The sequence below is a fragment of the Scyliorhinus canicula genome, chromosome 8 (genome assembly GCF_902713615.1).
Source record: "Scyliorhinus canicula chromosome 8, sScyCan1.1, whole genome shotgun sequence".
In the NCBI taxonomy this organism is placed as follows: domain Eukaryota; kingdom Metazoa; phylum Chordata; class Chondrichthyes; order Carcharhiniformes; family Scyliorhinidae; genus Scyliorhinus; species Scyliorhinus canicula.
The window spans coordinates 170563189-170583682 of record NC_052153.1 but is presented as its reverse complement, the minus strand read 5'-3'; the positions used below and the strand labels follow the sequence as shown (position 1 = coordinate 170583682).

Sequence of the window (20494 nt, the reverse complement as noted above, 5' to 3'; positions counted from 1 at the left end):
GAGGTAGAGAGAAATTTCTCCTCATCTCTGTCCTAAATGGTCTACCCCGCTTCATCAATCTGTGACCCCTGGTTCTGGAAACATCCAACATCAGGAACATCCTTTCTTCACCTACCTTGTTAAAATATTATAGGTTTCTATGAGATCCCCCCCCTCATTCTTCTGAACTCCAGTGAATACAATTCTTACTGACTCGATCTCGCCTCATATGTCAGTCCCGCCATCCCAGGAATCAGTCAGGGAAACCTTTGCTGCACCCCCTCTGGAGCAAGAACATTGTCCCTCAGATAAGGAGACCAAAACTGCACACAGTTTTCCAGGCGTGGCCTCCCCAAGGCCCTGTATAATTGCAGCAAGACATCCCTGCTCCTGTACTCTAATCCTCTCGCAATCAAGACCAACATACCATTTGTCGCCATTACCGCCTGTTGTACCTGCTGCTTACCTTCAGTGACTGGTGTAAGAGGACACCCAGGTCTCATTGCACATTGCCCTCACCTAATTTATGGCTATTCAGATAATAGTCTGCCTTCTCGCTTCTGCCACCAAAGTGGATAACCTCGCATTTCTCCAAATTATACTTTAAATTCATTGGCCCACTCATTCAATTTGTCCAAATCACACTGAAGGATCTCTGCATCTTCTTCGTGACTCACCCTCCCACCCAACTTGGTGTCATCTGCAAATTTGAAAGTATTACATTTAGTTCCCTCATCTAAATCATTAATATATATTGTGAATAGCTGGGGTCCTAGCACTGATCCCTGCGGTACCCAACCAGCCACTGCCTGTCAATTTCAAAAAGACCCAGTAATTCCTACTCTTTGTTTCCTGTCTGACAACCAGTTTTCTCTCCATCTCAATACTCTACCACTAATCATGTGCACTTTAATTTTACACACTAATCTCTTATGCGAGACTTTCTGAAAAGCCTTCTGAAAGTCCAATTATATCACATCCACTGGCTCCCCTTCAACAACTCTGGTAGTTACATCCTCTCACATTTGTGTATGTGCGGTCTCACAGCACAGTCACAACGTGGAAAAATATAACATTCCCTCACGGAGAATTTAATGTAGAAAGCTCGGAAATCAGGGCAGCTGACAACCTGAAAGTCTGGAGATAGCAGAAAAGTATTAAGGGATGTACACCCTCGAGGCACTAAAGTCTCCTGACAATTTATGAAAACACCACGACTTTCAAATACTCTTGTGAGAACAATTTAGTGCTCTGTTTGAACACCTGCTTTAGTCCAATGCAGACAATACCGTGAGAATGCTTCACACTTTTTGCAAACAATTTTCTTTGCTTCCCTATTTAAATATTAATCGTTTATCCATTCCTTAAGAAAGGTTAACTGTTTCTGATGAAGAGAATCTTCCATGGGTTAATGCAAAGGTGTATTTTGCCCATTAATATTCACATAGTGTCGCAAGGTACAGCTATTTTTATTATCCAGCATTTAAAAAGCTTGACTTACCTATAGGGAAATGAGCTGAAAATGCTCGTTCTTAATATCTCGATCCACCATCTTAATGGAAGCATTAGTCTGGACATTTTCTTCTCATAATAAGACAAATTTCTTCATTCACAGTAAAAACACAAATTCTGTCCCCAGTGCTGCTCCATTTTCTTCTTAATTTTCTCTCCTCTTTCAAAGATCTCGGGCTGGATTCTCCGTTTCAGCGGTTTACTGTATTTGTGGTCTTTTACAACCAAAATTCGGCATGAAACCCTCATCGATTCAGGGACCGGTGAGTGGCTAGCACCCGGTGAAACTCCCATCTCCTGCGCCAAAAATGGTCAGAGAATGGCCAGATCCCGGGCCGTGCATGCACACGGCTGGTGACCTGCAGCGGCCGCGCCGTATAGCACGGCGAACCCGACCCGTCAACAGCGACCCCACAGCCCAACCCCCCACCAGTGCCTCCAGCCCTAGCAGATGCCCCCCCCCCCTCCCCAGCGGCACGGATTCTGGCCGAGTGTGGCGGCGTTGGACACAGTCCGCAGCCGCCACGCCGGGTTCCCGCACAGCTGAGACTACATGTGTCCCACGCCACCAGGAACACGACCCATCGGGGATGGAGCATCGTGGGAGGGCTGGCCGATGACGTGCAAACAGTGTGCGTCGTCCCCGATTTCGGCAGCGAAGCCCATTCTCTACCTGATCGCTGAACACTATTTCGGCGTCAGGCAAAGGAGTATCCCGCCCCTTGACTCATGGTCAGAGATGCCTGCAGCCATATCATGCTTCACCCATTTACCATACGTTAATGTCAGTGAATCAGCTTAATTGTATAGGCCAGCGCATGCGTGAGTTTGGCCTCCACTGACATCTTCACCCACACGCACACTGGCCACTGATTTTTAACTGACCGCAAAACTCTACAAGACACTTGAAAGCTGCTGAATTGGAAAAATTAAGAGCCCCGATTTTCACTTGGAACTCAAACACTTGGTGGGTCTGAGGCAAAGGCCCGTAACCTTGGGAGCATGAGGCTGAGGTAATTTTAACTCCAGGTATCATCTGTCTGCTGCCTGCATGCAAGAGGTGGGAAGCAGAAACTGGCTAACAGGCAACATCATGGGGCCGGATTCTCTCAGGCCGGGTCCGGGCCGGAGAATCCCCGCGACCGGGCCACGGCGCCCCGACACTGTCACGCGATTCTCCACAGAGCGGAGAATTGACGCCGGCGTGGTTGGCGGTGTGGAGGTGCATCCAACATGCTTTTTGCCTGGAACAGTTTGATACAATCGTATCGCTTGTTAGATGCAGTCACTCACATTGCTATGAGCCTGGAGTCACATGTAGGCCAGACCCTGTAAGGATGGCAGATTTCTTCCTCTAAAGGACATTAATGAACCAGATGGGTTTGTACAACAATCTGGGAGCTGCATGATCAGTATTAATGAAACTCCCCTCCAGTTCCAAATTTATTAATTAATTGAATATAGATCAATGCAAGGATTTGGACATGTGTCTCTGGAGTATTAGTCCAGGTCTACGATTTGCTAGTCCAATAACGCTACTACTCTGCCACCATTGCCACCCAGACCCTAGCTTCTGCCCCTGGGTTCTCTTCCCACTGGCCTTCTCCGCTTCAGTCACCAGTTGAAACTGCAGTTAAGGCCCACTGACTGATCTAGATATTTAAAGGAGAATCCTGCTGGCTTCAAGCACATGTCCTTGCTGTCTGCTCAGAAGAGCTGGTTAAAATTTCAGATAGTGGGATCAGAGCAGGATATTGACAATTTTAACTGCCTGCCCAATGCGGCGCAGTGGTTAGCACTGCTACCAGCGCCCAGGACCCAGGTTTGACCCCGGCCTCTGGTGACTGTCCATGTGGAGTTTGCACATTCTCTGTGTGGGTCTCACCCCAGAACTCAAAAAAAGGTGTGCAGGCTTAGGTGGATTGGCCATGCTAAATTGTCCCTTAATTAGAAAAAAAATAATTGGGTACTCTAAATTAAACTGCCTGCCCACCTATTTTCTGCTGGTAGGGTTAGAATTGTCCCAGTAACTGATACGATAACTTGCTATAATTCATATATCTCTTGTTGATTGCTGGGAAGGAGAACAAGTCAAAACAATGTTTCTTTTTATTACTTACCTCTTGACACTGAAGCTGGGCAGATGTCATGTTTTTGCTCCTGTTAGTCTGGTTGTCTGTGAACCAACATGGGCGGCAGTCTGGATAGAAATTGTCCCATTGGGCAAACGCAGCATGGGTTCATAAAGGGCAGGTTGTGCCTAACTAATTTAGTGGAATTTTTTGAGGACATTACCAGTGCAGTAGATAACGGGGAGCCAATGGATGTGGTATATCTGGATTTCCAGAAAGCCTTTGACAAGGTGCCACACAAAAGGTTGCTGCATAAGATAAAGATGCATGGCATTAAGGGTAAAGTAGTAGCATGGATAGAGGATTGGTTAATTAATAGAAAGCAAAGGGGGGATTAATGGGTGTTTCTCTGGTCTGCAATCTGTAGCTAGTGGTGTCCCTCAGGGATCCGTGTTGGGCCCACAATTGTTCACAATTTACATAGATGATTTGGAGTTGGGGCCCAAGGGCAATGTGTCCAAGTTTGCAGATGACACTAAGATGAGTGGTAAAGCGAAAAGTGCAGAGGATACTGGAAGTCTGCAGAGGGATTTGGATAGGTTAAGTGAATGAGCTAGAGTCTGGCAGATGGAATACAATGTTGACAAATGTGAGGTTATCCATTTTGGTAGGAATAACAGCAAACGGGATTATTATTTAAACGATAAAATATTAAAGCATGCTGCTGTGCAGAGAGACCTGGGTGTGCTAGTGCATGAGTCACACAAAGTTGGTTTACAGGTGCAACAGGTGGTTAAGAAGGCAAATGGAATTTTGTCCTTCATTGCTAGAGGGATGGAGTTTAAGACTAGGGAGGTTATGTTGCAATTGTATAAGGTGTTAGTGAGGCCACACCTGGAGTATTGTGTTCAGTTTTGGTCTCCTTACTTGAGAAAGGACGTACTGGCACTGGAGGGTGTGCAGAGGAGATTCACTAGGTTAATCCCAGAGCTGAAGGGGTTGGATTATGAGGAGAGGTTGAGTAGACTGGGACTGTACTCGTTGGAATTTAGAAGGATGAGGGGGGATCTTATAGAAACATTTAAAATTATGAAGGGAATAGATAGGATAGATGCGGGCAGGTTGTTTCCACTGGCGGGTGAAAGCAAAACTAGGGGACATAGCCTCAAAATACGGGGAAGTAGATTTAGGACTGAGTTTAGGAGGAACTTCTTCACCCAAAGGGTTGTGAATCTATGGAATTCCTTGCCCAGTGAAGCAGTTGAGGCTCCTTCATTAAATGTTTTTAAGGTAAAGATTGATAGTTTTTTGAAGAATAAAGGGATTAAGGGTTATGGTGTTCGGGCCGGAAAGTGGAGCTGAGTCCACAAAAGGTCAGCCATGATCTCATTGAATGGCGGAGCAGGCTCGAGGGGCCAGATGGCCTACTCCTGCTTCTAGTTCTTATGTTCTTATGTCTCCGGCCTGCCAGCAGCATGTCTCTTGGCGGTACGTTTCCACCTCCCGCTGCCAGTGGGATTCTCAGCTCCCGTCTCTTGTCAGGCTAAAATCCTCCAGCCTGTTTACCGGCAGCATGGGGTGACTTCAGTGGGACTTCCCATTGACAGTGGAGAGAGCAGAGAATGACCCATCAACGAATGGTGCATCACCTTCCACCGCTGACAAACACACTGCTTGAGGACCGGAGAATCCTGCCGTATATATCAAAGGTGAATGGACATATCTCAACAGCACCTGATATGCAGGTAGCATATGAAAATGTGTATCTGGATTCTGGAATTTTTTTTAAAGAATTCTTAACATGGGGAGATGGGCCAAGTTGAATTTCTATTTTAGAATGTTCTGGGTCAATTTATTTGGAACTTCATTGATTGTTTTAGAAAGGTGTGGGTTGTTTGATTTCGAACGTTGTTGATTATTTCAGAATGTTGTGAAATGTCTCAGCTGCTGTGCTGCAATTTTTCCACAGCTGTCAAAATATGAGCAGAGTTTTCAGAGCAGTTTGTTGAGTGTGAATTGGCCCGAAGCCTTCTCATCAAGATGGTAACTCTGAACAAAGCGATTTTTTTCCCCAGCTTTGTCATTAAGAGTATCAACCAAGCCGGGAAAAATCTTAATTTCAACAACGTCCAAGTTAACACAACATGCTGGTGGCACACATTCTATTGAGTCCCCTATTCTGTTGTTTATGAGTTGGATGTGAGTTGCTTTTCCATTTTTTGTATTTCGGCTCCGAGCGCTTCCTCCAGAGAGTGTGTGTGGCTGCAATGCTGCAGATCACCTCACCTTTGCAGCATTTAATTTGTTTACAGCAAAGTTTGAACGGCTCTCTGCTAAACTGAGTGCGATATGTGGAAGTAGCCTCAAATTAAACCAGGCAGAGCCCTAAAATAATATTTGCCAGATACCACTCAGCCCCATTAAAAGAGCAAGCTACAAAGGATGTAATTTCAGTTCTTATGAAATATTAATCAAAAGCTTTTGAAATAACAGCCCACTGATGAGCCCCCCATGACAGCATGACATTGAAAAATAGTGAGCATCTTATATGCTTCGTAATCAGGTTTCTGCTGTCTGAAGAAATCTGAATTCTTTTAGTTGTTCCATAAATTTTACTTTGTAATCCTTACAGCTTGTGCTATGATCTACTCTATATATTGGCATCTGTACCTAATGCATTAAGTGGCCAAGTAGAGCACAATCAATCACAGACCCATTTGGTCCCAGTCCTCCCCTTAACCATGGTCATTGAGCTCCGTGCTGAAGGTATGCAAGACTGTGCAGTTAAATCTTTTTTTTAAAAAGCAGCTCCTTTCGACCTGCTAATAAATTGCTCTTTTTATGCGGTTGACATCCCTCTTGGCTCCTCTGAACTATAACTGCCTGTCACTCGGGGTTACCGCAGCACGCAAAGTAATAGCGTGTTCTGCTTCCTCTCACCAGAAAGCCACGTGATGGAATTCACTAATAAATAATAATTCATCTGTTGGGGGAATATGGTCTCAATTTTCTTGCAATTCGCACCTCCGAATCTTGACTCTGTCTCCAAAGACACGTCTCTAAATCCAAAATCCATGATTTATATGGTTGAAAAAAGGAATGTTGCAAGGAATGCGTCCATGGCAAGCTAAAGACATTTGCCTACTTTTTTGTTTCATTACAAAAATGGTACAGTAAGAAGTTTTGCAACACCAGGTTAAAGTCCAACAGGTGTGTTTTGAATCACTTGCTTTTGGAGCACTGCTCCTTCCTCAGATTCACCTGCTAGTAGTGCATAACAATGCCAGCAGCGCGGGTTCAATTCCCTTACCGACCTCCCCGAACAGGCCCTGGAATGTGGCGACGAGGGGCTTTTCACAGTAACTACGTTGAAACCTACTTGTGACAATAAGCTATTATTATTATTTTTACTGTCAAGTTGCTGAAGTTTGCACAATAGAGAGAAACTAAACTTTTCACAGAAAATTGTCTTGCTCACCTCAGTCAAAGTGTCATTTTAGAAATGTTCCAAATAATAATTATTGCCATGTTAAACTCTCTGACACTGAAAATAAAGAGTGGAATTTTCCATTCCTGAAGCTGTGCCAGCTCCAACGGAGAATCCGTGGGTGATATACGATGGGAAAATCGGCGGGAATCCCTCCCGATTCTGGTACCGGTGAGGGGCGAGCACCGGTGCTGCGTGGAACACCCGCAGATCGGGCAGAAAACGGGCGCCGAATCGGCAGGTCCCAAGCCACACATGTGCAGGTCTGACGAGCTGCACCGGTCGCGCCGGAAAACATGGCGCCGGCCATGCTGGAACCCTAACCCACCCACCCACTGGCCATCCCCCACCATTCCCCCCAGCCCTAGCAGCCGCTCCCAGTCAGTGGCACGGATCCAGGATGAGTTCCGTGGTGCTGGACACTGTCCACAGCCAGCACGCCAGGTTCCCAACCGCTGGGACCCCACGTGGCCCGCGCCTTCGGGAACTTGGCCCATCGGAGGCAGAGCATTGCGGGAGGGCCTGCTGATGACGCGCCAACGGCCTTGCGACTGCGCATGGCACGTGTCCCGATGACGCCGATTTGGAGCGGGCGGATCATCGCCCACTGGCATCAAACCGGCTCCTGCCCCGAATCCAGCGTCGGAAGACATTCTCGGCCCAATAGCCAATCCTGCCCAAAGTATTTTTAAGAGGGGAACCCTTGTTCTTCAAGTTTTAAATTGTTATTGGAATTCTTAAAGAGGTAATTTAATTCTGTATTTGTAATATGGAGAGAGAATGCAGAGGTTGGAGAGATGTTCCTTTAATCTTCGCTCTCTGTGGCCCAGTTTTTCACCCCATGTCTGGTTCACTGAGTCAGGGGATTTCCCTACTCAGAACTCAACTTTTGAAAGTGTCAGCCCGCAGGTGGGATTTATTTTTTGAGGGGAGGAGTGGAGGTTGAGTGGGACGGAGAAGAGTGGGGGTGGGGTGGTGCGCAGAAAAACCGAATCAGGGTGGGTGACCCTGGAATCAGTGGGTGTGGAGACAGACAGGTCGTAAGGACATCTCCGGCACTGTGTTGAAACAAATAATTAATAAGAAAACACAAACATCCCTCCAGCCTTCCCCCTTCAACCCTCAGCCGTCCTTACCCCATCCATAATCCCCTTGCCGTTTCCATGCCCAATCCACCTCCCTTTCCCCTTACCCCCACCATGCCATCTCACCTGTGGCACGATTTTACAGCCACGCTGCACCTGAAACGCAGCTTGCTGCAGCGCAGTGTGGCCAACAGAAGCCGGGAGACCCTGCTCCCAGGATCTACCCAAGTCACAATGCCTCGCATGGTCTCATGCAATCTCGCGAGACATTGCAATGTAAATCCCGTAAATTGTGAGCGGGGTCACATTTTTAGCAAACCTGCATATTAAAGTGAGACAGCTAGTCTCACTTTAATGTGCAGATTCCCGAGGCATGTGTTCTATCTCCCCCGCCTCGGAGACCTCGGCCGAGTGCTGTTCAATTGTGGTCCCTACAAACAGGGACCAGCCGGAACGGCACTGTTAGGGGCCTCCCAGGGGATCGGAGGCCCCCCCAGGTGCATGTCCTTTCAGCAGGGTGATACGCTGGCACTGCTGGTGCTACCTGGGCACCCTGGTACTGCCAGTTTGGCACCCTGACAGTGCCACCTGGACGTTAGCCTGGCGTTGCCCAGGTGTCACTGATGGGCATTGCCAGGGTACCAGGTTGGCATTATCCACGCAGTAACTATCCGACCAAGGGTGCCCTACATGGGTGTTTGGAGGGACCCTCCCATTGTGTATTGTGGGTTGGGGGGGGGGGGGGGAAAGAGGGTGTCGGGGGTCACTTTGGGGCCCCAGAGATCGGGATGCCATTTAAAAATGGTGTCTCAATCTCTCTCTCTACACTGAGGAGTTCCGGCGAGTGGAGCTCCTCAGTACACAAAACGGGGCAATGTGCAGCCTCGACCACGGGTTCCTGGCTGAGGCCCCCTATCTAACGTGAGTACCGTTTTATAATGTTGTGTTTCTTGGAGCTGTGGGCCTTGGGAAACATGCGGCTAAATGCGCTTGCTATGGGACTTTGTTCCCATTTAGTTAAGTCCACCCCCTGGTATCCTTGGACAGGTCTTTTACAGTGCTGGCACTTCCTGGATATCCTTAACAGGTTTGACACTTCCTGGATACCTTTGGAAGGCGGACAGCTCCCTAACACTTTCTTATTGACTGGACAGGTCCTGGAAAATTGAACAGTTCCTTGACAGCTGAAGAACTCTTTTCCAGCTTGTCAGATCCAATGAATTTGTGCGTAAAACATACAGAATCGTGTTCACTTTTAACAATCCCAAAGAATGGCTCAACTCTCACACGGGGTGCCTTACTTCTCTCAAAAGTGTTTTTAAAAATTATTTCATTGGATGTGGGCGAAACAGGCTGGGCCAGCATTTTATGCCCATCCCTAATTGCTCTCGAACTGAGTAGCTTGCAAGACCATTTCTGAGGGCAGTTAAGAGTCAACCACTTTGCTGTGGGTCTGGAGTCACATGTAGGCCTGACCAGGTAAAGACGGCAGATTTTCTTTCCTCAAAGACATTCTCTGAAGGATACAAATGGAACTTACCGACCACCTCGCTGCATGTTTTTCAGTGGAGGAGGCGGCACGGCAGTGGGACCTACCACCATTGTCAATGGGATTTCCCGTTGACAGCACCCCTCAGCGCTGGGAAACCCGTGCGCCGGCGTGGGACCGGAATTTCCCCCTGCCGTAAACTGCTGCTACATTCCGGCCATGGATTTTAATGACAATCGACAATGGTTTCATGTTCATCATTAGACGTTTAATTCTAAATTTTTGAATTAAATTTAAATCCACCATCTGCCAAGGTGGGATTTGAACTCTGGTCCCTGGAGTGTCAATAATAACCTCAGCAGAACTGGCAGCATCCTTGGAGAGCAACAGAGGTAATGTTTTAAGTCCATATGACCCTGATTTCAGATTTCCAGCATCAGCAGTATTTAGCCTCCCCAGAGAATTACTCTAAGATTATAGATTCCGTGCAGCACGGTAGCACAGTGGTTAGCACTCTTGCTTCACAGCTCCAGGGATACGGGTTCGATTCCCGGCTTGGGTCACAGGCCCCGAAAGACGTGCTGTTAGGTAATTTGGATATTCTGAATTCTCCCTCCGTGTACCCGAAAAGGCGCCAGAATGTGGCAGCTGGGGGATATTCAGGCAAGAACATAACGGATAAAATGTGATGTGTTCGGTGCTCTGGATCCGTGGAACACATACAGGCCACCAACACTTAAAATAGTACAACACTATTTTGTTAAACTATAAACTGTTGAACATACTCTTACTGTGGGTTAACACGATGTTAGATTGAACTAAAGACCTGTGTCTATCCTAACCAGTCTAATAACTCAGCGCATGGTGAGGATCTGTGCTGTAAGCTGTAAGCTCTGTACTTCTGAAAGGCTGCATCCCGAATGAGCCGGAAAACTGATGCCCTCTGTCTTTATAGTGAGTGTGCTCTAACTGGTGATTGGCTGCGGTGTTATGCATGTTGATTGATCCTACTGTATGTCCATCAGTGTGTGTGTCTGCACCATGATATACTGGTGTATATTATGACAAAATGGTCTTACACGATAAATTTAGCAGATTAAAATGGCTGTCATAAGAAACAATCAGCTTTCGTCTGTTAGGAGGCCTCACAAATACAATTTTTAAAAAAAATTACAGTACCAATTAATTTGTGTATTCGGTACTCTAAATTTATTAAAAAAAGAATTTAGCGACTACCCCGCCACATGTTTTTCAGCGATGTAGGTGGCCCGCCAGCCGTATCTACCGACCCCGCCATTGCCAACAGGATTTCCCGGTGACAGCACCCCTTGTTGCGGGAAATCCGTGCGCCGGCGTGGGATTGGAATTTCCCGCCATTGCGAACAGCTGATAAATCCCGCCCAATGTTTCAAGTCCACTCTGAAGGAAAGTCGTACAGACTTGAAATGTTAACCCTTGGCCCTTTCTCACCCCTCAGATGCTGCTTGACCTGCTGAGTCTTTCCAGCATTTTCTGTTTTTATTTTAAAAGGGAATTGGATCATTACCTGAAAAGGAAAAAAAAACAATTGCAGGGCTTTGTGGTCGAGGCCGGGCGAGGCACTGGATAGATTGCTCCTTCAGCGGGTCAGTGCAGACACCTCTGTGCTACAGCCCGCCTATGAGTTTCTAAGTGTCTCCCAAGACCCGTATAGGTGAGAATAATTTCCAACCTTCTTCGCCATACATCCTACAGACCGCTGCTTCAATACACCATTGATGGCACAGGATGAACTCCAATGGCGCCTTGTAAAAGTTGTGAGGAAGAATCAACCTGTGTCAACAATTTGTATTTCTGTGGTACTGTTTCGTAAGACAGCTATTTTAACCTGCAAAATTTTATCGTGTAAGACCATTTTATCAGTTATGTTCTTTTGTTTTTAAATTTAGAGGATGCAGTTCATTTTTTCCAATTAAGGGCCAATTTGGCTTGGCCAATCCACCTACTCTGCACATCTTTGGGTTGTGGGGGGGAACCCACGCAGACACTGGAAGAGAATGCACACGCCACACGGCCAGTGACCCAGAGCCGGGATTGAACCTGGGACCTCGGCGACTTGAGGCAACAGGGATCAGTTATGTTCTTGCCTGAATATTAGCATTGGCTGTGCTGTATAAGTGGTCCGTTGTGTAAGCGTTGATATTTTGGCGTTGCTGGAGGGGGACGAAAGGTGACGCTAAACATGGCGCCAACACAAATATGTGTGGAAAGATCGACAGCCCCTTTCCTACCCCTGCCCTCTCCCCACTCTGATGTATCGGCAGGGTGTAAAACGGGCTGTTTATTTGTAAGCAACTGTTTTTACATTGCTACTCAAGATGGGTTCACCCTCACTATAAAATGCAAGAATTCATGGTCCGTTATAAAATTAAAGAATGCAGTTATTTCTGCAGCCAAAGATCTGTTATTCCTGCTTCAGCCTTTGTTAAACTGTGTAAAACTTGTTCTGATTGGGCTGTAAAAGTCTGTACTGCAGGAAGACACTTTTTGATGCCAAGCAAACGTAGCGTCCCAACAGAAGTCCAGAGTCAGCTATTTCAGGAAGCTAGCCAACGTACAAGCCCCCTAATTAAGCTGGTAGTGCCCTTTGAAGCCGTGTACAGAAACTAGACCTGGAGCGCAGCCCATCTTGGCAGACTGGTGGCGTATTAATCAGGAATCAGCCGTGTGAGTAAATGTAGACACTAGCAACTGCTCGGAGGAGGTTACCCAGCTCCAGGCTGGGTGTCCCAGCGTGTGTCTCCTGCAAAGTCAGGAAAATGTGCAGCTTGAGCCGAGGAAATGGGCAGCCTAATGGATTTAATGGTCATTAGGTACATGAAGCTCGGAGTGCGGTAATCAGCATGTTCTACAATCTGTAAAATGGGCATGAAAGAACATCTGCTCCGTAGAATGGGTTTATGCCAAATGTGTGTGTGAAATACTTCTGCTCGCTCAGTGGAACATGTCACATTACCAACATGGTACAGGCAGCATGCACGCACATTCAACAAGTGAGAGTCCTACAAGCTGCCAACACTATACAAATGCTTTTACTCAGTACATATTGGAGAATCAAACCTGTATCCTTCCTGTCCTGCTTGGCTCAGTACCACATCAGGTTTACCATTAAACCATCATACAGCATGCTTTAAGTTGTAACATTACTTTTTTTAGTTCAGGTTATTTATTTCATACTTTGTGTATTTTTTGATGATCTAAGTCTGATTGAACCTTATTGGATGAAAATGTTGAGGGGAGACGCTAAGCCCAATGCTACCGAAGAATTGAATTAACATCAGCAGAGATGGTGGGGTGCGTTCTCCATCTCCACAGCCACGTGTTTCTTGGCGGCTTGCCGTCACCGGCAGCGGGATTCTCCATTCCCTCCAACGGCCAATGGGTTTTCCCATTGTGGCTGCCCTACACCGCCGGTGAACCCGTGGGTGGGGTTGCGCTGCCGCGGAATGGAGAACCCCGCCGACTGAGAAATTACCTCGGTGCCTTTCGTTACAATTGGGAGTCGAGGGTTCTGTATCTCCTTCTAAAAGCACATTGTGCAGCTTTGAAGAAAATGGCACAATACAAGATTGACTACCAGAGGAATTGGGATTTAATAAAAATGGTGGCAGGGAGAGAGATGAGAATTTCTTTATGCAGCAAGAATCGGAATAAATGCCTTTCAAGGGTGGTGCAAAAGGTTCAGTGGTGACTTTCAAAGGGGAATTGGACAACGAAAAAAATTGCAGGGCTGTGGGGAAAAAGCAGGGGTGTCGGACTGATTGAATAACTCTTCCAAAGAGCCAGCACGGGTATGGTGGACCAAATGGCCTGTTTTATTCTATGAATGTCTGATGTACAGTTGTCTTGTGCTATAATGTTACCACATTTGCTTATTAACAGTTTGAGTTTCAGCTTGAAAAACGAGCTGACTCCTACATACCTTTGAAAAGGCTGAATGAGAAAGTATTTTGGCAAGATGCAACTGTAATGAACAAGGGAGTCAATCCGAGTCACATTCCCTCGCTCATACAGGACTTCAGCAAACAAAAGCTCAAAACACACTGACATTCTTTTTGCAATTTCTTTTCTCCCCTTTCCCTCTCTACTGTTCCTCTCTCTATAGAGCAACCAGCCATCCAGCAGAGCCAGTCGACATTACAGCCGCTCCCCCCTGTGCACAAGCAGCACCTGATACAGCAACAACCTTCCATCACTTCGCTCAACAGGAACTCGCTGAGCCAGAGGCGGAACCAGAGCCCGGCCCCCGCGGCCGTCCTGCCCAACGAGCTGCCCACCACGCCGGAATCTGTTCAGCTGCAGGACAGCTGGGTTCTTGGCAGCAATGTGCCACTGGAGACCAGGTACATGCATGAACCCAGTCTAAACACCATCGCTACCAGTCAAGAGAGGCTGGCGTTTCAAACGAGTCAAGAATGTAACTTTCTGATGAGCACTTAATGCACGGATCAATGAGCACCAGCCAAACCTTTCTTTTAATGATAGCATCTGCTTGCCTGTGATTCGGAGGAAGCCTTCAGGTTCTTCCTCTGCTAACCTGGGATGGCTCCCCTTTTCGCAGTGGCAGTATGACGGTCCCAGGTTCTCTGCATGCTTGCTCTTCTGCCACTGGGTTCAGGGAGTTAGATTTACTTTGCAAACACCACTAGGTTGAGGCGGAGGCGGGGTGGTGGTGGGTACACAGGCTCCAATCTCAGAATCCAAACAGAATGAGTGTCGGCAAGTAGCTTCATTAAAGGAATCAACATCTTTGTGGGATCATTTACTTTTCTGTAATGCAGAAAATACAGAGGAACAGGAGTAGGCCATTCAGCCCCTCAAGCCTGTTCGATAATTCAGTTAGATGATGTCTTATTTGTACACTAACTCCATTTGCCTGACTTTAATGTAAATCCCTTAATAATCTTGCTTTTAAAAAAATGTATTTGCTGGTTTAATTAAGTTTCTATTGTGGAATTATCCTCACACATCTAGGAGGAATAGATTCCTGCATTGGCACTAATTTGTATTATAGCCATTTTATGGACATCGTTGAACATTATAGTCACGGAATTATGCAGTCAAATAAGATCGGGATTCTTTTACAATTCTGCCGTGCACTGTTTCACAATTAGCTCTTCTTATCCTATCTCATCAGTCTTTTTGAGACATATCTTTCTGATTGCACTCAATGAGATAGGTCAAGAAGAACAAGGAGACTTGGAGGTCAGTCTCTAATGAACTATTCTTATTTGAAAGTGTCTCTTTAAAGTTGGGAGTAATCCCTTCCGTCTTTCTTTTGAAGTTGAGATACGTAAGAGGGAAGCTGGCACAGACTAGGGCTTCTTAGCAACAGTAGAATTCAGCCACGGCCTCCTCAGCATCTGTTTAAAGAAAAGGGTTTATTTTGAATAATGTTGCTTCTGGCTGGTTTTATTTGGGTTTCAATAGAGGGGAAGGAGAATCACCAGAAGACCATAAGACATAGGAGCAGAATTGGCCACTTGGCCCATCGAGTCTACTCCGCCATTCAATCGTGGCTAATATTTCCTCATGCCCAATCTCCTGCCTTCTCCCCATAACCCCTGATCCCCTTATTGATCAAGAACCTATCTATCTCTGCCTTAAAGACACTCAGTGATTTGGCCTCCACAGCCTTCTGCGGCAAAGCGTTCCACAGATTCACCACCCTCTGGCTGAAGAAATTCCTCCTCATCTCTGTTTTAAAGGATCGTCCCTTTAGTCTGAGATGGTGCCCTCTGGTTCTAGTTTTTCCTAAAAGTGGAAACACCCTCACCACGTCCACTCTATCCAGGCCTCGAAGTATCCTGTAATATGCACTGGTGCATATTGGGCTGGATATAATATTAAGCAGTAAATAGGCCCTCTGACCTCTCACTGGCAGACTGGATAATCTTTACGAATGTGTTTTCTGACTATGGAGTGTTGTTGTTTGGCTGACGGGTGAAGGGGGTGAACAACAACGACCTATAGTTATACAGCACGCTTATTGCAATAAAGCATTTTAAAGAGGTATTAGAAAAGTAAAATTAAAGGCGAAGTGACATAAGGCGACGTTATAGTCTATTTAATGTTCGAGCGGAGGAGCCCAAATTACGAGATGCATTGCTTTGCTCGTCACCAACAGATTTTTCTTGAGTTTGTTTCCTTTCCTCTATCTACTTTTCTGCTCTCCCCCTTCCTGAAGGCGCTCACTCACGATGGGGCTGAGTTCTCAAGAGTTCAGCATCGGATACCTCACCAGCTGTGCTTCACTTATGGCCCAGTTAGTGTAGGTGAACAGGACCTCCACAGTCAAGTGAAAGATGGGCACGCATATGTACAAAACATGCACGCACACATGCACGCACACACACACACACACACACACACGCGCGCACGCGCACACAAATTCCAACAGAGGCCAATGGCAAGCAGTCAGTCACACGCTCCCTGATGGATTGATTTCTCTCCCCACCGCAATCAAGGCCATCCAAATGATTGTGGTGTCCCCACTTTCACCCATTTAAGATCAGCCAATTCGCGACATACCCAGGAAAGATCACAGCTGGCACCGCACTCGCCAGTTGAACCTTTTGGCAGCCCGTGCTTTTTGAACACCATTACATTAATGTGAGAATAATTCATTTCCTGCAAATTCCTTAAAGATGCGGACCAGGGCAGATTCTTCGATTTAATGAGTTACCAGTGAGTAATCCCAGGGCTGAAATCATCTGGAGAGGATTTTGAACCCATGACAGAGTCACCTGATTTTCTGACCATTGATACGTGTTTCATTACAAGCCTCCAGTCCCTCCCCATCCAATTTTTCTGTGGGTGCCCCTCCGAAACGATTACTTCATGTCCAAGAACAAAGAGCAAAATTTACCCGATCACTTATAATGCATAAGATGTAAAAGAAACAATGAATGCCTCCAAAGCAATCTGCCACCTTTCATCCTGTTACTCACCTCTAGCATTCATTAACATTTAATAATAATAACAATAATCTTTATTATTGTCGCAAGTAGGCTTACATTAACACTGCAGTAAAGTTACTGTGAAAATCCCCTAGTCACCACATTCCGGCGCCTGTTTGGGTACACAGAGGGGGAATTCAGAATGTCCAATTCATCTAACAAGCACATCTTTCGGGACATTGTGGGAGAAAACTGGAGGACCCGAAGGAAACCCACTCAGACACGGGGGGAATGAGTGGCCTTCGCCCGGACAGTGAGCCAAGCTGGGAATCGAACCTGGGGCCCTGGAGCTGTGAAGCAACAGTATTTGCCACCTGATTGGTGATTCCCCGTTTCACCTCTCGTCTGCAACCTCCCTGTGCCTGTCAACAACTTTCCCTCTGCCATTTTGCTCAGCGCTCCCCCCGAACAACAAATGTGTACGTTCCTCCACCTCCTGCCGTGCTCACTGTCTTAAAATCTCATTAAGTCGCTGGGCCTCAGTCAATCCTTTCTTAACCTTGATGCAACAAAACTTGTATCCTTTCTTCACACGCCCCCAACCCACCTACCAACATCACCACCACCACCCACTGTTTTGATTCCCTGCAAACCGACACCCTCACTGAACACCACTACCTTTTCCACCTCTTTTCCTCCGCACTTATCAACCCACTGGTGTGCTTATTAAACTTGATCGTCAGCCCCCAGTTGCCCAAATTTCTAAAGGGAAATGGATTTTGGGGGAGGCGGAGGCACAGTGTTATTGTCCCTGGATTACAAATCCACAGACCCAGCTGATCAGGGCTTAAATCCCACCACAGCAGATGGTGAAATTTATATTCAATAAATAATTGGAATACCATTGTCTCTTGTCATAAAAACCCATTTGGTTCACTGATGCCCTTTAGGGAAGGAAATTTGCCGCCTTTACCGAGTCTGATCTACATGTAATTGCAGATCCACAGCAGTGTGGTTGACTCTCTGAAATGGCCAAGCAAGCCGTTCAGTTCAAGGGCAGTTAGGGATGGGTAATAAATGTAGGTCCAGCCAGCGATGTCAAGATCCCACTAGTGAATTAATTTTTTAAACAATAGCCATGATGTGCATGAAGCTGCATGCAACATCGTCGGGCGCCCAGGATTAAATGACAAGGTTGACTATCTCGAAAAAGTCAGTTTGTTTTTAAAAACACATACTTAAAATATCTGTGGTGTGCTTGTTGAACGGACGCCCATATTAACACGGCCAAAATTGCATTGAGTGTCGATGACTCAGTCTTTTCTAATGACATTACTGCTTAACAGGATTCACAGGAGGGGAGAAGAGAACAATTTTGCAGTTCTTGAGCATGATTCCAGGAGAATTAGCAGCCTTGCATTTATTGTTAGGTAATTATTTTAACAGTTCCAAAACAAAATTACTGGGAAATTAAAATGCATCGTACATACATATTGCTTGTTGAGTACATACAAAAAAGCGATTGGCTAGAATTTTCACACACTAATCAACATAGATGCCAGTCAGGGAAACAGTTTGAGTAATCCAGGTATTCTTTCTTTAGCAGAAGTGCCGTTGATTTGGTTTATTCTTCACTCCCCATGTTGAATTATTCAATTCCGTGCCCACTCCCCTGGACAGACCGTGCAATGCTCACTGCGATGGGGTCAGTTAGTTCAGTTGGCTGGACAGCTGGTTCGTGATGCTGAGCGATGCCAACAACATGGGTTCAATTCCCGTAACAGCTGAGGTTATTCGTGAAGGCCCCGCCCTCTCAACCTTGTCCCTGCCTGAGGCCAGGAGACCCTCCGGTAACATCACCACCAGTCAGCTCTCAAAGGGGATTCTGCCTATGGTCTTCTGGGACTGTGGCGACATTCACATCTGTGGAGACAGATCGGCTCTTGGAGTTCAGCTGCAAATAGTTTCAGAGTTGAACTAGAATACTGGGGTAAAAGCAAAATACTGCAGAGGCTGGTGTCTGCAACAAAAACAGAGAATGCTGGAAATGCTCCCGAGGTCCGGCAACATCTGTCGGGAGAGAAAACAAAGTAAACATTTCTGGGTTCAATTTAACGGGACAGGCATAGTTTTGGGTGCGTTTATTGGGGTATTTGGCGTCGAGAACAATACCGCTATTTAACGGAACTTTGCTGCTTTTTGTTTTGGCCTAGGTGGGGAACGCCTCATAGGGGCCGTACTTACATAATTTTCTCCACTGATGAGCTCAGCTTGCCAATGCAGGAAGAGTTTTGGCGGATAGGAGAACCATTTTTAAATGCTGCCCCGATCTTCCAACCTTCCTCAGCCATCCCACTGCGACCTCCAGACCCCTCCTCCCCTTCTCCAATGCACCCAACTTACCTCTTAAGAGGTCCTCGAGGCCCCCATACTCCATCTCTAAGGGCAAGGCACCCTCGATCCCTGGCATGGGCAACCTGGCACCCGGGAAAGATGGCACTGCCAGCCTGATACCCTGTCGGTGTTCCTGTTAGCCTGGCATTGTCACTGGGACACTACCAGGGTGCCCAGGCTGGCCATGCCAAGGTCCATAGATGCCAGCAAGAGCGCGAGGGTACCACCCTGTCCAAAGCCCGACCATCCAGGGGGGTCTCGAATGGCCTGGGAGATCCCGCCCAGGTGTCATTACGCCTGGTCCACATTTGGGGAAACCAGTGCTCAGCGATGCCATGGCGCGATCTCCCAGGAACGGCCGTCAGTTCCCGGGCGGCAGGAGTATATGGCTAATGGCTCACTTAAACATGTTAATCTGGATCTCGCCCAAGGCGTTTCAAACATCATGAATCTCGCGGGTGGTGTTAAATGATGCCCTCTGTTTCTCTCTCCCTGCATGTGCTGCTAGACCTGCTGAGTTTTTGCAGCATTTTCTGCAGAGTACTGGAGGCTAATCCTTCCCTAAGCATGTGATTCATGTTAAAATAATTACATAGGATTTTCCAGCTCCGAAACAGGCCATTCAGCCTAGCTGGTTGATATAGCTTTAAACTAACAGGGAGGGTGGGGTGGTTTCAGGTGAGGGGAGACATGGAAATCTGAAGAGAAAGGACAGGTATTCAGACAGTATAGTGATGCAGATAAAGACAAGCAGAGTGGGAGAGGAAGAGGTGAACAAAAAATGTACATCAGCGAGTATTGGAAAGACAGACAGAATGGCAAAGTGGGATAACCCTGTTAGTGTAGCATGACATATCGACATGAGTGAGAAATGATCTGGCCTCTGAAGATCATGACGTCGAGTCAGTATGTGTGGAAATTAAGGATAGCAAGAGGAGTCAGAAGCACTGCTGTGAGTAATTTCTAGGTCCCCTAACAGTAGTTATAACATTGGGCAGAGCATTAAACAAGAAATCACTAGAGCCCTGAACAAAAAGCAATGTAATAATTGTGGGGGGCGGCTTTAATCTCCATTCAGACTGGGACCATCAAGTTAGCAAGAATGGTCGAGAAGGTTAGACTGTTAAATAATCTCATGAAGGTTTCTTGGAGCATTATGTTGTGGAGCCATCAAAGGATAAAGCTTCCTTAGACCTAGTATTGTATGATGAAGCTGGGTTAATTCGTAATGTCATAGTTAAATATCCACTGGGAAATAATGACCATGGGAACGATATTTGGCCTGTGATTGTCGTCAGAGAGAACAGCGACGCGAGCAGAAAATTCAGAGAGAATCGGGAAATGTGACATTGGGGACATAAACCTCAGTTAAATACATTATCATAAATGTTAATATTATCAACGGGCCTCCACGCCACATGATTCCCCCCTCGCTACATGTTCATACCTCACCGACAGAGGAGGCGTGGGGGAAACAACAATGATACTTCTGCAGTGGTGGTGGGGGTGGGGGGAGCCTCCAGTGATTGTCTGGAAGT

The 20494-nt window shown here is 46.6% G+C and overlaps 1 protein-coding gene across 25 annotated transcripts in view; it reads left to right on the top strand.

Annotated features, from left to right (window-relative positions):
- The window catches only part of tenm3 (teneurin transmembrane protein 3), a 4148867-nt gene that overhangs the window by 3817091 nt on the left and 311282 nt on the right, over window positions 1-20494 (top strand). For all 25 annotated transcript variants that reach the window (XM_038805737.1, XM_038805738.1, XM_038805732.1 and 22 more), the window contains one exon: window positions 13769-14006. In XM_038805737.1, the coding sequence (XP_038661665.1) occupies window positions 13769-14006 (238 nt within the window). The remainder of the gene's footprint in view (window positions 1-13768; window positions 14007-20494) is intronic.